Source organism: Syngnathus scovelli, chromosome 7, assembly GCF_024217435.2.
Source record: "Syngnathus scovelli strain Florida chromosome 7, RoL_Ssco_1.2, whole genome shotgun sequence".
Classification (NCBI taxonomy): Eukaryota; Metazoa; Chordata; class Actinopteri; order Syngnathiformes; family Syngnathidae; genus Syngnathus; species Syngnathus scovelli.
Genome location: NC_090853.1, coordinates 7,220,019 through 7,235,000, shown reverse-complemented (window position 1 = coordinate 7,235,000; position 14,982 = coordinate 7,220,019). Strand labels below are relative to the sequence as shown.

Here is a 14,982-nt window from a genome sequence, read left to right as displayed (position 1 = left end):
CTGTCCAACGTCTCAATCTGTAAACAGTATTGCTGTACATATATGAAGTAGAACTCCACAATCCATTCCCTGACACTGGTTGACTTCCAATTTTTGAAAAGCTTGTTAGAACATCAAAATGTTGCTTATTCATTGTACCTGCAAAAATTCAAAAATCATTTCAAACCCCTTAGTTGCAGAAATGTAGAAAGGAAATAGTTAGTAATCTTTGCAATACTGACATGGACTTTGCTTGAGTGTTTATTTTTTGACAACTTTATTTATGACAACATTTAAAAACATATTTGACATTATTATTAGTATACTATTATGTGAATTTTTTGGCAGTTGTGATGAAGTACTGTCAAAATGAATTGAAATTGAATGGAGATATCGAAACTGCAACTTTAAGTCTCAGGAATAAAGTCTGAGAGTAAGAATCGCCTCAATTTAAGTTTTGCAAGTTTTAGTTCAAGTCTTTCCTTTGAGTTGATTGTTTTAATTCCTCTCTGAGGTTAAAACTGAACTTGTGACAAAGTTGAAAAGGTGTTCCCATTTATAATAGATTGAACTCTCAATTTTAGTTACATTTGTAGAAAAATATTCATTAGTATAATAAACAATTAACACCATTTTATCATGTTTATTACGATTTGAAGGGGTTGAAAGGAACATGAAAAAAAATAATCAACTCTCTGTGGCCTTAAATAACATATCTTGCAAATTAACAAGCTATTATTATCAGAATATAACTGCAACATTTTCATCATGAGCTCAGCCTTATATGGGTGCTGGTTTGAAACAAATAAATCACATTTCTTTTTTTTACTTCATTAATGTTTAGCTGAAAAATTCTGCATCCATAGCTGCTGCTTATTCAAGCAGAAAATGCATGTATGAGCTTTTTCTTTTTTTACCATGAGCTCATCGTCTCACCCCCCTCCCCGCTTCTTTTTTTTTTTTTTATTACTTGGAGAGATTTGCAACCCGACCTCACCAGAGAAATTGGCAGGAACACAAAGTGCAGTGCGTTTGTTGAGGTCGGCCAGTCAGAACAGAACACAGACGGCAATTAGACTCTTTGCTTTTCTAAACAAGCTTTGCTTCAGAATCACACTTGTGTTATTACATACGTGTCATAATAACTCAGAAAGGAGAAGCAGACAAGTGACGCAGCATCATTCGAGAGGGTAGTTCGTTAAACGTTGAAGGACTCGTGTACTTTGACCTCTGTTTTGAACGAGACGAGAATTCCAATAAAGTCCCACAAAACATTAAGACAGAATCAAACCAAAGAAACGTGAGAAGTTAAGTCAAAGTTTATCCCACTATCTTTAACTAGCAAAAAAAGAAGACATCATTTAAAATTGTAGCACATATGACTGTCGCCTGATTTTGACTGAGATGTTTTTAAAATAAAACTGAACCTTTGGGATTAACTACAAGAGAAATTGTGAGCCATTATGCCAGATCCCAGATCCAAAATCAGCAACCTCTTACCTTACCAATTTTCTTTTCTAAATGATTCCAGATTCTTTGAATGGGGAGATTACCACCGTATTCACTTCCATAGGTGTAGTCGGGTCTCCCAATATTAAAATATATTACTCATATTAAACTTTTGAATCCACGTCAGGTCCTAGAAAGAGAACAAGTTGTGCTGAACCACTCAACGATTGAACCCAACCCTGCCCCAAATATCAAAAGTCTGCGATTAATTCATCGCCTCGACCCCGACAGAAAAAAATTGCCTATAAATACCACAAAACTAGTATTCCAGTTTTCCATTCTGGTTGATTCATTTCCTGTGGTCTATAACAATATAATGTATAAAATCATGGGTCAAATTATTCAACACAAACCAATCACTTTCATGTCAGGCTCATCCAAAGTATTGATCACATCATAATATGTTAGAAACACACTGGCATGTTGTCATTATAATAATAGTACTAAATCAAATTTAGCCATCTAGTAGTCTCATACGCTCCATGATGAGTTCATTTTTTCAGTTTTGCGCAAAAGCTAAAACTGTTTGTCTTGGTGTTGTTTGTATGTGTGTCCCCACAAGTTGATTGATCAGCTGTTGAATAATTTGATATTCTGTTTCCCACGGAGATAGTGAACTGCTCTGCTTTGTTTGTCTTCTCTGAACACTCGAGATCCCGCCTGGGCTGCACACGTTGTCCCTTCATGGAGGCACTCGCTGCTGGCAACAGGCTAACACAAACATCTGCAAGCAGTCAACACTTACGTTCAGTTTATTGCTGTGCTCAGGCTCACACTGGAACGTACAATCAAGACGTCTTTATTTGCAACTTCAAAGTTGGTTTACGTTTTGTTAATTGTTGTTCCTTTTATTTATGATAATGAATACAGCTTATTGCGTTTATCGTACCCCCATAAATGAGAGATAAACGATGCTGTATGTCCCAACTGTGACAGGTGTGGTTCCTTTTTTTTTGCCTTGATGTTGATCTTTTTGTGAGGTTCTACAGGCAAGCCTAAAGCTCAATAAATCTTTCACAAATACCAGTTAGAGACTTGCACAATGGAGCAGGCCCATTTCAAACTCCTGTGGAAATGGTTTTATTGATCTATATATTACAAAGGAGTATGAGAAATATCCGCTTGTGTAATCATACAAACTCAACATGTTTTTTAATTGTAATAATAATATACAATAATATATATAATATAATAGTACTAATGGATTTTATTTAGAATGCATTTTACATTTGAAGGCAAATCGCAAAATGTTACAGAACGCAGGACAGATAAAACTAGGTAAAATTACAATAAAAGCAACAAAGTAATAAAACTCACTAAAAATATCATTAAAAACTAGCAAAGGTATGCTTTCCGGAATAAATGGGTTTTTAGACCTTTCTTAAAAGCTTAGAAGGGCCACTAGATGAGGTTGCTTCAGGTTCAAGATGTCAGGTTATTCATACTACGGCCTCAAATAACGATCATTTTCACATGCCATTGAACAAACTCATTTATATTCATAAATTGACGATAATTCGGTCACTGGTTTTGTCAGAAAAGGGAGAAAAATGTTGAGCATTGTTTACCAAAGTAAAAGCAGATGTTTGACTTATGGCAACGTTTTATTTTGATTAAACACACACTCAGAACAGAAAACAGAAAGAATATTAACTGTTGAGAGGCTGAAATTAAGAGGATTTGGACAATTTACAGACAAAAACAAAGTCTCAAAACAATTTATTAGCAAAATAGATGTCGATAAATTTAATGATCATTAAGTTGTCAATTAATTTTAACATCCCTCATTGAGATGTTTGTTTCATTGTAATAGTGAAAGCCGTACTTAATGTCATGTAAAGCATATATATTATGTTTTCTTCTATAAAGATTGTACAATTTCAAGTTAAAGAGACATTTCCAGGGCAAACTACATCTCAAAAGTATTGTAAAAACAAGTTCACAATTGAAGCATCATCATGTATGGCATCATGCCGGATTTAACCAAATCTTGTGTTGCAGCGTATCTTGTGTGACGTCATTGGGGTGATCACCAAACCAGGCTTAGTGTGGTACCACTGGTAGTACGGCGGCTCTCTCTAGTGGTAAGAAAGAAAATCACTTCAGAAGTGTTTGTTTCGCCTGTCTTTCTTTTTTTGTATCTGTAACCTCCCAATGCAAATTGTTTTTTTTATAGGTACGTTGGTAAAACTTGGGGACTGCTTTGCCAGCTGCTGTGTGTTCCTCTCTGTCATGAGGTACAATCAGTATGGCTTTTTCTGCACAGAACAGACACAAACTGACATCAAAACATTGTTTCTGTTATTGACAGTTGATAACTCAAAAGTGTATTCAAAATCTAGTCTTACCTGCAACGAGTATTTTCTAGCTGTGGAGAAAAACAATGAGTCATTTTAATGTCTTTGAATTCATATACATACACTGGCTTATGGTGATGTAGCAGACAAGATAATAAATAATACTCACCTTGGTAGAGGTGTCTTAGCATAACATACAGGACATACAGTAGCAGGACCAAAATGCTGCAAACAGTCAGCGTGAACAACCAGCTGCTAGGTTCTGGGGGACAAAATAGAGACATGATGAAGTTGGTCTGCTGCCACAGAAGAGCAGTTGTGCAAATTATGTGACTCACCTTCAACGATCAAAATGAAACTTTTTTTAATGGGTATTCGCAAAGACTGATGGGAGACCGTGCACATAAACTGACGCCCTGAGTGTCTGTGCGAAGCCTCGAGGTAGAAGAAAGCTGAAAGCGAGTAGGTCTTGTCCATGTTGTTTTTGTGACTGGAGAGCAGGATATTGTCAAGCTCCTTGGGGAGAGGAGCGCCGACCCTCTGGCTCGAAGATGCCAGGTCTTGCACGTGCCAGGCGATGTGCACGTCCAGAGGGTAGTAGTTCTCTGCCTCACAAACCACCTTTTCCATCTCACCATCTAGCAATGTAAGCTTGGGGCCAACATTGATGGACACACGGGGAGACTCTGGAAAAAAATACATGATTATAGCTTTGCATAGAGTAGCAGCTTACCAAACAATGTTTGGCCTATGTATGGCCTAGAAGTGTTTTCCATACATACCATTAATGTGATAATGACTTCACTACTTAGCATAGCTATTTTATTTATTCAAACAATAACAGACTATGGACCAAAACAAAAATCAATTTGATAGTCGTAAAAGCGGAATGTAGCCATACTATTCCTCACCTTGAATTTGTAGACTTATATCAAGGCTGGAAGACAGCGGAAGTACTGACACGGAGCACACATATGTCCCCGCGTGCTTGACTTCAGTGTAGGGAAGAGTGTAAGAAAGGTCACCACCTGCTAGATTAATCAGTTCAACTCCCCTTCCCTCACTTTGCCCAGAGTGGCTAGCATGACTGAAGAGATTGCGTCGTTCGCCATGGTACTGCTGGTACCACTGCACGTTCACATTTGGTCTCTTGTGGTCGATAGCAAACTGGCAGTGGAGCTTTTTTTGAAACCCCAGGCCTGATGTCACCATTGGAGTTTGTGTTTTCATGATCATCGCAACTGTAAATGCAAACGTGACAGGAAGTTAAAAACACTGGCAATAATAAATAAATGTGGGGTCTTGGTTCTGGTGTGTCAATTTTAAGTGGCATGATAGTTTGGCAATTAGGCATCAATATAGACTGATACCTTTAGTATTGAGGGTCTGAGTGTCCTCAATCGGAGGCCAATTGCTGACATCCTGCTGTTCCGAGGGAGGGGGCTCAGATGGGTGTCTGAGGATAGCAGAGATGGTGAACAAGCCTTTGCTGTGGGTCAGCGTGATGGTGAACCAAGAGTTGTACTCATTGGACTTCTGGCCCGGCCACTTCAGATGGACACTATCTGTGTTGAATCTATGAATGTCACAGTTCACAAGATCCACTTCAATGTCCCCCACATGGCGCTGCAAGTTAGGTTTGGAGTCTTGATAGAGAACACAACAACAGAGTCAGACAGTGCCTTTCAATGTGTGTTACTGACATACCAATAAAGGCCTCACCAATAACAAGGAAAGTGACGGCGCGAGGGTTAACGGGATTGTCTCCTAACTTCCCAAACTGCAGAATGCTGGGTCTTTGCAGGAGCTGAACATCACGCGCACCCTCGTTATCGATGAGAACGATATAGTCTCTGAACATACAAGGCATCCATGTCAGTAGATTAGCACAATGAGCCCCTGCAAAAAAAAACAGTCGTTTTGAAAGAAAACAGCTTGGGATTTTTAATACATACTAGTGCCAGCTACGATTTTCTGTACACTACTAGGACAACCTTTTGCAAACTAGTATGACACCTCCATGTTACTAGTGAGGTAAAACCGTACACTAGTTGATATCTGCATGCAACTAGTCACTAAATGGAGTGGATCACTAAATATCATCTATCAGAGTTTTTTTTTATCAGTAAAACGAAACAAAGCACAGTTGTCAATTAGTGCACAATTTTACCTCACTGAATATGAAGTTGTCCTCTTCGTATGATGACGTTTTCCTAGTTGTAAGGACAAAGAGCGTACTACTATACATTGACTTTAAGTTCGATATCAAGGAAAATAAATAAATGTAGTATAGACCAAGGGTCTTCAAGCCTGGTCCTCGGGGGCCAGTTGCCATTCGAATTATGTGTGTTGCAGCACCAAGATTGAGAACCCAGGTTGACGCTCAGGAAGAAAACGTCATTTCAGTTTACGCGACAGTCTTGCATAGATTTCCGCGAAAACCACTGTCTCGAGTTACAACTTCTAATGTTGACTCACTTACCTGCAATAATAAATAAGAAAAAAGTTGATAACTTAAGTAACCACATGATTCTAAAGGTAAGACACCGTCTATCTGTTTTTCGAGCTCAAAATAGCTGTTTAGTTTCACTTTCATTTTGAAGGAACCAACGCCACGCGAAAGCTGCAGTGTGACGTTTGTGATGGACATTTAGCTTTGTGTGCAGTATTTGAAGGGGCCGATCAACAAAATGCTACGCTGCTGGAATGTTTAAAACAAAAACGTTCAGTGTTTTAGGCAGAGCCTAAATTCTAGTTTTCTAAAAGAAAATAAACCGACGTGGTACTTCCGGGTCGTCTTTGGTGTCATACTCATGAAAGCCGTAGGGTAGCGCTGTAGGTAACCATCAGCACCTGGAATCGTCTCTTATTTGGTCTCGTTGACCAGAGACAGCGGAAGCGTCGTTTTTCTCGCACGCTTGAATTGTGATTTTTAACAATATGCATATATGTCATGATGTACAGATACTGTTTGTATGTTGCTGAATCAAGGAACTACATTTGTGTTGTAACACATTTTCGCTACAAATTAATATATTGACTGAAGCTATTTTTAACATTCTACATGATCATGGATCAAGGTAAAGTTGACTCAAAGATCACCAATAGCTTTATCAGCCCTCTTAAGTTGATGTACAGATGACTGTGTTAAAAAATACTAGTAAAGGTAGACATACGGATTCAAATCCTGTACTCTAAAATGTACTATTATGTATGGTACTTGTATCAATGCAAACTGCACTTTCTACTTAAATATTGTTGAAATTACTAACATTTATGTTTTTCGTTGACAATGACTGGTGTCACAATTTAGTGGCATTTATTGTTTCAGTTTTGCACGAAGAGCACCGAATCACACTGCAAAATCAATAATTTTCTAGCATATACACTCCAGATATAACAGAAATGCAAATCCTTTCTTTTAATACTCTAGGCCTCTGTGTGAAAGATCTGTCTTTAAAAGATTAGGAGTTCATGTTAAAATTGAGTATGATTGGAGTACTGATGCCTGAATTCGTGTCTTCTTTTTTTTACTTTCATTCTTCAGACTGGGCCATTCTTCAGGGATCTTTCCTCCTGGCTGACAAATTGTGTCTTCCTTCATCCCTGAGCTCCCTTCAGAAATGTGACTGGCAAAAGGTCGGCAATCCAGTCCTGGCCGCTGTGGGGGAAATCTGTGGCGAGGGAAATCATCTCAAAAGCAAGGCTGCCTCCTGGAGGAAAAAGTTAGTTTGTGTCGTGTGGTTGAAGTTGCTGAGCAAGGAGCATGGTGAAGACATGGAGGAGGCATGGAGGGAGAGCCCCTTCTTCCCTCTACAGAACCCCCTCCCAGAGGTCAACTACACTGTTCTGGTAGAACTTCTCAAATCCTTGTCAGCTGCAGACACATTTGCTCATTTTCTGCTGTGTCTTCCACGGCATCAGCTGTGTTCTGAGCTGGAACAGTTCTCTGAACATATGAAGAGCAACCCTGTGGATGAAGATGATGTCCACTTCTTTCTTGAGTTGTGGTGGCAACTGTGGAAAAGCAGAGAAGATCAGTTGGCTGAGGGACAGGATAGTATTGAAGTGTTGTTTGCTCGCCGAGTTGCTCATCTTACTTCTCAACCTGCTAGTTTGACTCATCACACTGCCAAGAGGATGAAAGTGGACTCAACAGCGTCACCAAACAACACTGATGTCCTCGACATTCTCCTTCACATGCTAACAGATATGAAAGATGCCATATCTAAACCAGAGCACTGCTCTCATGCACTCTCCAATTGTCTTGATTCTCTTTACACGACTTTCCTCACGGATCAATCAGTCATCCTTCCAATCAAAGATAAGCTGCTCTTCCTCTCCAAAGCCATGAGCATCAGAGAGAAGAACAATGACAAGTTGACTTCAGAGCTTTTACAGGTGGCACAGCGAGACCTCAGAGCATCTTACACCCCATCTAAGTTTCAGCCAAGCAGATTAAGCCTTTTTGAAGCCCTCAAGAGTGCGTCAGAACTCACCCAGTTCTGGCAAAACCATGACTTGCTGAAAGCGTGTTGCAGCTCTCCTGCCAGCTACGCAGCTTTCAAACTCCAGCAAAGTGTCCACAGAATGCTTGTGGCTCTAGAAGAAGCTGACATGACAGGAGAAGAAGAGGTTGAGAAGAATACACTCAGAGGATTGCTGGAATCACTAACTTTCCCCATTATTGAGACTTCCTCTGAGGTTAGTATGAGAGTTGCCATGACCATCATCAGTCATCGTCTGGAGGACTACCACGACGTCACCGTGTTGTTTGCTAGTGAGACGAGCTGGCTGGCCTGTGATGAGCAGCAATGGCTGGAGTGCCTTGAAAAGAACCAAACAGCCTTCCAGCAGTGCGACACAGTCATTCAACTGGCTTCCACCCTCTCGAGTCAACTCCAAACTGAAAACTTTGATGTGAGCTGGAGCAAGAGGCTGCTCAAAGTTGTCACGGCCGTGTTCACTGCGCTCTCCTTGGAAGACAAGAATAAAGCTTTGGCCGCCATTCTGAAATCATCCAGCAAGGGTTTCTTTGGAACCTCAGGCGGCTCCGCTCTGATTGCCAGCTTTGAACGGGAGCTCAACATGGCTTTCAACTGCATCATCCAGGGTGGAGGCGGAGCTTCAACGGCGGAGGGCAACCTCAGCACAGCCGTGTCTTTAGTGGCCAGGGTGGCCTTTCAGAACCCCGAGGCAACATTGAGATCCTGTTGTCATTCTGCTATCTTCAATAAAGGGGCCTTCTCCCTCGTGAGTAAGATCTTGAAGCAGTTGCCCGGCCTTGGAGGTTTGACGCAATGCAAAGAGGAAAGCGAAGGGAGAAGAAATCCCACACATCTACTCTGCAGGTGCCTGCAGGAAGTAACAAGCGCCAGGTCACTCTCAGAGAATGAAAAGGAACAGTTCCATAAGTTTGTGACTCTGTTAATGGTGCCGGTAGCTACAGGTGAAGGCGAAAAAGAGAGCCTTCTGTCACCTCAGGAGCTTGTCAACGTCTTCGTCTTGCCTAACTTAGCTTGCTCAGGTGAGTCACGGCTTTGGGTGAGTGATGGGGGAAATAGCTAATAGCTGATCACATATAGTAGACACATGGGACAACCCCAGAATATGCCAACCACATTGAAGTAGCCAAGATTCCAATACTGAATCTTTAGGACTGTGAGGCACACGGCAATGATGGGCAAATGATGCTTCAAGATGATTCATGAACCCATTGTGTTTACTTGGACCTCTAGATGGCACTCTCTATTCACCGAAGAGCTGTGAGCCCACAGACTTGCCATTTTTTAAAACCATCACTTTAAACCAACATTGCTATCTAGAGAAGCCAAATAATACAACAACTGGTTCATGAAGCTTCATTTCCCCATCACTACTAACCGTTACTCCACCGTGTTGCTCAGAATACAGGTGTCAAACTCAAGGCCGGTCATAAGATTTAATTTGGCCCGCCAAAGTAAATCATGGGTCTACTTTATATTTCTAGCTAAAAGTACAAAAATTGGAAATTGTCATCATTTTAATAATGTTGGTATAATTTGTAAGTATTTGTTTCTTTTTTTTTTTTTTTGACAACCAAACAATTTTTTAAGATAAATTGACTTGCTTCTGACTTCAATAATTCATTATAATGTAAATGTGTTATATGGCGTGGCAATACTATTTTGTCACATGTCTCGCTAACACAACTGGCTAAGAGTCTCTTGACACATTCTTAATTGATACCCTTTCAACAACAACAACAACGTGAGCTAACTAATTTTAGCATCATTTTGGATTTATATATACATGTATATTATGTAAAGCTAAGAGTTACTAAAGTGTCAAGTTTTTGGTTGCAGCTCCCATTTAGTGTTAAATTTTCCTCTGCTTATATTCCCTCTAGGCAATGGCTCTGTTGATTTGAAACTCAGCCTTCAACTTCTCCATGTTGCCTTGTGTGTGGATACCCAGGAAGTAGCCTATTCCTCAGCCCACTGGGTGTTGGAATGCTCACCCTTTCCTTTGCTTTTCATCCTGGCTCAGCTGCAGGACCAGGCCCTCAGGTAGTCTCAAAAACTGCAGTTTCAGTTGATTATATTTTCATTCCGTACAATGTTGAGGTGTCTCGAACCTCTTATGACGTCTTTAGTAAGGCAAGGACCACCTAAGAGTACTGTAATTCATTTAAAAATTTGACAGAAAAAAAACAAGGCTAAAGTAATACACACACACACACACACACACACACACACACAGAAACATGTCTTTTGATCCTGTGAAAAGTATGATAATATATGAAAGGTGATATTTTCAAATTGTTATTGTCGATAAAAAATATTTTTTTTTCTTATGTCAAATGCGTAATGAATGAAAATGTATGTACCAGTATGTGTTGGTATTGCATTGAAAGATTGAAAATAATTGTTGCTGGACTGTCACAATTCAGTGATTGTGAAATTACAAGCCGTTGACCTTGTCTTATTCCTGACGTATGTCTTTCACAAGGTGTTGGGAGCAACCACTTGGGAGCGCCGTCCACCGTTGGTCCATGGAAACCAGCGAGCTACTGACCTCGGTGCTGATCACACTGGCACAGGTGGTTGGCGACCAGGTGGAAGCTACCCCAAGTCTCTGGTCCAGAGCTCTGTTCTGGCTCCACGATAAAATGAAAAAACTAGACTGGACGGTTTACTTCTACCTGAAACCCGTGTGGGGTGTGCATTTCAAAAATGAAGTTCCCTCCTCTCTGTTGGCTGTTTGTGATCTTCCTGAACAGGTGGGAGATTGTCTTTTTTTATTTTTAGAAGTGTCATGATGATATGTTAAGGTGAGCTTCATCGCATGTGTTCTTCCATCATCTTTAGGAGTGGTCGGCTCTGAACCTGCCCCAGTACGGACACGGCACCGGTCTTTTGGCATGGATGGAGTGCTGCGCATTGTCAGATTCCCTTCAGTCCACCATGTTGTCTTGTCTGAATCTGGACCAGCGCCGGTCGGAACACGTCAGCATGTTCAGTAAGGGCCTGCTGGTGGCGCTGACCCAGACCATGCCCTGGTGCTCCGTTCCCCAATGGAGCAGGTTACTTGGCACCTTGAAAGAGCTGATCACCTCAGGTCGCCTCCATGTGCCCTTCTCACTGGAGTACGTGGAATTCCTGCCTCTCCTGGATTTGAGGCAGTTTTCCTATGAACTCTGCCTTTCGGTCCTTATGCTTCGAGTGCTACAGCTGCTCTGTGGATCCAGCTGTTCTCATTGGCTGTCAGGAGACGGCTGGGCTCATGTGGCTAGATTATATGCACACACCATGAGGGAGGTGATGAACTCGCTAAAAGCCAAATTAGCCCTACCCGCATCCGGCACTCTGACAGGGTCGACTCAAGTACATGCTGCGCAACTCAAAGTCTCAGAAGTATCCTGTACCCCGGTCAAAACTCCTAAAATGCCCCGAGACTGTTTGGAAGATTTAAGTGAAAGTGCACAGACTCTTGAGCAAGTGCCCAGTCAGGAAGTCCTTTTCGTTCTCAGTCAGATCTTCTGTCATGTTCAACACATCCAGGTAAGAAGCGTTAATGTCTATCTTTATAAGATACTGCCAGGAACATTCTAATATATGAGAATTATAATTCAGTAATCAACTATAGAGAGTAAAAAAACAAATGGGCGAGCTTTTCAGCAGATCACAGAAAATCAGCAAAATTGAGAATGCCAAACCGTTCTTTACTGCAGTGATTTTTGTTTCTTGTTTTTAACTAGTGGATTGTCCACTAGTCATTGATTGTTTTCATTTTGTAAGGTGATGATGCCAGGAGGTCAGAGTGAACCTCTATTCCTGTCCAGCCTGGAGATCCTCAGTCATTACCAGGCCATCGCAGGCGCTTTCCCCGAGAGCAGCAGCCCACTGGAGAATGAGAACATCAAGCACTTCTTCAACACCATCACAGACAACCTGGAGAACCAGGAGATGAAGTCTGTTCTACAGCAGAAGATAGCTCAACTCGGGTGACCTTGCCTTTTTTTTTTGCTCACATGGAATGGCTTATTTTTCTATAGTACTACTTCTACACATATTCTTGTGGGTATTTCTTTAATTATTTTTTTATTTGGGGTGAATTTAAAGCAAACTGGTCACCTTTTTGCATGCCATTTGTTGGTATGACCATTCGTTTCAAAAGAAAGTCTAAAAAAAAAAGGATGATAAAAAAATACAAAGGTCACATGAAAGGAATTCCATCACCATTGCATGCAGTTTTATTTAAATGCAACAATTCCATAGCCATTGAGCCAAGGCACCCATTGTACAACTCCCACACACTACCCATAGAACATGGCACAAAAACAAAATGACACGCTTGTGTCTATTTTCTTACAGTTCACCTCTGTGAAAGTTTGGCTTCTGTATTTGGAGACAAAGCTCGTTAGGAAGCCACAACTTATTCTGTTGAATAGATGCCAAAAGGTAGCTACACCCGTTTATTGTACCAGCTGCCAGCATTTCAAGTCCCAGCAAATTCAGAGATTTGTTTCTCAAAACATTATATAGTTTATTAATGCCTGAAAATACAATATAATTAATTATTTTAACCATTTAAAGCCCTGTGTTTAATGACTAAAGCGTATGTTAAGGACACGTGGGTACATTTGTTTCACTCAAAAGCCCCAATGCATCCCTGAATTTTTACTGGTATTTGAAAGCAGATGCTCTGATTTGGGTTAGTCTTTCTTATGTCGGAACACTCGCTGGGCTTTCTTTAGCTGGAGGTAAAACCAGTACAACTGAGGCAAAAGGACGGCCACGTTGCCGACGTTACAGTGCCAAGGCAGGTGAGAGGGCACTTTGTGCAGTGGGATGCCAAAATCATGTCCGTACTTCCAGTACATGTAGGGGAAGATCATGATCCGACAAAGGATGAACGTGATGAGGACTAAGATGCTGTTGAGTTTGTGCAGCCTGCTGTTCTCGAGGCCCACCTGGAAATAAGACGGGAGGGGTTTATGTGAACAACCTGCCAAATCAATTTTTTTGTTTGATGTGCTGTAACAAGCCCTAATGATGTCAGTGTACCTGGACGATGATCTTTGAAATGGCGACAAAAGCAACACTGAGTTCCGTGATGAATAAGCATCCGATGAAGAAATCACCCAGACCTCTCCTGTAGAACTGAAAAACAAAGTTTTCTAAATCTGAATATGGTAAAAGTGGCATAAGTGTTCAAAACCAACACGTTTGAGTACACAAAATTCTTACCATGGCAATGGGGAGCAAAAGACCAAGCACTGCCAGGTGATGAAGCACCGTCAACCAATATTGGGAGACAAAAGCCTTCAGGGTCATCAGCGAGTGCTTGTTGTACTTGCTGTTCCCTCTGAGCCTGTGCGTATGGAAGTGGCTCATGTACGAGGCATAGAGGTCGATGGCTGAATAGGGATATCCAAACGCGATAAACCCGTTCAGCGCCCAGTGACTGCGGATGGCCAGAGGAATTTGTAAGCATGAGTTAAAGGTCACATTGCTACTGTAAAGTCACATCTCGACCTTACCTGTCTGTCATGATATGTTTGCATGATGTCACGGTGATGACTCCTGAGGCAGTAGCCAAGGAAGCGTGGATAGCATCAAGGAGCCTGAAAACAGCAGCAATGATCACAATGCCCCGTTTTGTTTATTTGCTGAACAATCCATAATATACAAATCAGTAGCAAGCAACTTTTAAATGGCAAAGGCTGCAAATTTGAGGGGGGCCAAACAAAAATCCCGGCGCTGATCACCATGCACGTGTTTGTAATAAGTATTATGAGTTACTTTTTACTATTTGTATGCTTTGTTCTCGTTGTGCCAATTTAACGCAACAGTACCATACATAATGGTTCAGTCGTTAAGTACGTACATTTCTGTGTAAGTTAACTCAGTACTTTACTTGTCAGTATGTCTGCCAGCTATTAGTTTATGAATAATCACAAAAGCTCACCTAACTGGTAAGGGAGCAACCTTTGCTTGGACATGTTTGCCTCAAGAAAAGTCAGTTGCAGACTAACACGAGCAGACGTCATGCATTAAATCGAACTAAGGCCCATATTTTTTTCTTGTGTGTGTAATTCACTGGCGCAAGACCATTTTAAATGCGTTAAGGTGACACGAATGAACTGACCTTTCGCTGACTATCAAAACATCCGCGTCGGTCCAGCGAGGGAAAGTCCACCTGAACACTTTTCTGAAGCCAAAGTAAAGTCCAGCAAATGTGAAAGTTCCACAAACCAACGTTTTAAGCATGATGATCGGTGGCGTCGCCCTTACAACACAAACATGTGAAAAACGTAGCAATAACTACGCACTACTCGCACATTGGCTTGTGAGTGAACGATTCGTTCAAAAGAACGATTTATTTTTCTGTGAACGAGAGTGAACGAATCACTTCCTAAAGTGATTCGTTCTTTCAGTTCATGTGACTTCAACCAGTAGGTGTCGGTAATGCGCATTGAAGCTGATGCCACCTCGCCGTAAAACAAAACGAAGAAGAAAATGACGTAACTTCCTGTTCATGAATAAGTCGTGAATTGCATTTCCCGTTCATCAACTAAACGGTTCTGTGAGTGAACTAGTCAGCGAGTGAGAGATTTGCATTTCCAGTTCATCGCGAGAACCGATCAGTGAGGGAACGAATCCTGACTTTCCCGTTCGCGAACGAGTCAATGGGTGAACTGCCTTCCTTCCCG

General features: G+C 41.2%; 3 protein-coding genes and 1 long non-coding RNA gene across 7 annotated transcripts in view; 2 read left to right on the top strand and 2 right to left on the bottom strand.

The window, feature by feature from the left end:
• The window catches only part of LOC125971795 (uncharacterized), a 20,125-nt gene extending 16,394 nt beyond the window's left edge, over window positions 1-3,731 (top strand). The window contains exon 3 of the long non-coding RNA XR_007482615.2: window positions 2,142-3,731. This is a non-coding gene — a long non-coding RNA (uncharacterized lncRNA). The remainder of the gene's footprint in view (window positions 1-2,141) is intronic.
• dhrs13b.2 (dehydrogenase/reductase (SDR family) member 13b.2) lies at window positions 3,062-6,477 on the bottom strand. 3 transcript variants are annotated; one of them, XM_049724781.2, is made up of 8 exons: window positions 6,268-6,477; window positions 5,508-5,684; window positions 5,156-5,431; window positions 4,697-5,026; window positions 4,124-4,471; window positions 3,955-4,047; window positions 3,837-3,856; window positions 3,062-3,766 (listed from the first exon to the last, which is right to left on the bottom strand). In XM_049724781.2, the coding sequence occupies exons 1-8, from the start codon at window positions 6,311-6,313 to the stop codon at window positions 3,719-3,721; spliced, it is 1,338 nt and encodes a 445-aa protein (XP_049580738.1). In that variant the 5' UTR covers window positions 6,314-6,477; the 3' UTR covers window positions 3,062-3,718. The 3 variants fall into 3 exon arrangements, with proteins under 3 accessions (XP_049580738.1, XP_049580739.1, XP_049580741.1); XM_049724782.2 differs by having other exon boundaries at window positions 3,062-3,746; XM_049724784.1 differs by lacking the exon at window positions 6,268-6,477 and adding an exon at window positions 5,956-6,104.
• Window positions 6,175-12,861, top strand: gemin4 (gem (nuclear organelle) associated protein 4). Of its 2 annotated transcripts, none has more exons than XM_049724778.1 (6): window positions 6,175-6,323; window positions 7,333-9,312; window positions 10,174-10,333; window positions 10,776-11,046; window positions 11,135-11,827; window positions 12,065-12,861. In XM_049724778.1, exons 2-6 carry the CDS (start codon window positions 7,563-7,565, stop codon window positions 12,272-12,274), a joined length of 3,084 nt encoding a protein of 1,027 aa, XP_049580735.1. In that variant the 5' UTR covers window positions 6,175-6,323; window positions 7,333-7,562; the 3' UTR covers window positions 12,275-12,861. The 2 variants fall into 2 exon arrangements, with proteins under 2 accessions (XP_049580735.1, XP_049580734.1); XM_049724777.2 differs by lacking the exon at window positions 6,175-6,323 and adding an exon at window positions 6,580-6,865.
• On the bottom strand, window positions 12,497-14,621 carry LOC125971794 (ceramide synthase). Its single transcript, XM_049724786.1, has 5 exons — window positions 14,418-14,621; window positions 13,810-13,893; window positions 13,517-13,733; window positions 13,334-13,429; window positions 12,497-13,239 (listed from the first exon to the last, which is right to left on the bottom strand). The coding sequence occupies exons 1-5, from the start codon at window positions 14,537-14,539 to the stop codon at window positions 12,982-12,984; spliced, it is 777 nt and encodes a 258-aa protein (XP_049580743.1). The 5' UTR covers window positions 14,540-14,621; the 3' UTR covers window positions 12,497-12,981.
• Window positions 14,622-14,982: the final 361 nt, after the last annotated feature.

What these genes read in the sequence shown, in the direction of transcription:
- dhrs13b.2 (XM_049724781.2), bottom strand. Translation starts at nt 6,313, where the DNA reads ATGTGGTTACTTAAGTTATCAACTTTTTTCTTATTTATTATTGCAG. An exon ending in TCAGACCCTCAATACTAAAG is followed by an intron (nt 5,027 to 5,155) that starts GTATCAGTCTAT and finishes TTGCATTTACAG; the next exon opens with TTGCGATGATCATGAAAACA. An exon ending in CTAGAAAATACTCGTTGCAG is followed by an intron (nt 3,767 to 3,836) that starts GTAAGACTAGAT and finishes TTTTGATGTCAG; the next exon opens with TTTGTGTCTGTTCTGTGCAG.
- LOC125971794 (XM_049724786.1), bottom strand. Translation starts at nt 14,539, where the DNA reads ATGCTTAAAACGTTGGTTTGTGGAACTTTCACATTTGCTGGACTTTAC. An exon ending in TTTTGCTCCCCATTGCCATG is followed by an intron (nt 13,430 to 13,516) that starts GTAAGAATTTTG and finishes TTTGTTTTTCAG; the next exon opens with TTCTACAGGAGAGGTCTGGG. An exon ending in TTTCAAAGATCATCGTCCAG is followed by an intron (nt 13,240 to 13,333) that starts GTACACTGACAT and finishes TCTTATTTCCAG; the next exon opens with GTGGGCCTCGAGAACAGCAG.
- gemin4 (XM_049724777.2), top strand. An exon ending in TTTGTGATCTTCCTGAACAG is followed by an intron (nt 11,047 to 11,134) that starts GTGGGAGATTGT and finishes CATCATCTTTAG; the next exon opens with GAGTGGTCGGCTCTGAACCT. An exon ending in GTCATGTTCAACACATCCAG is followed by an intron (nt 11,828 to 12,064) that starts GTAAGAAGCGTT and finishes TCATTTTGTAAG; the next exon opens with GTGATGATGCCAGGAGGTCA.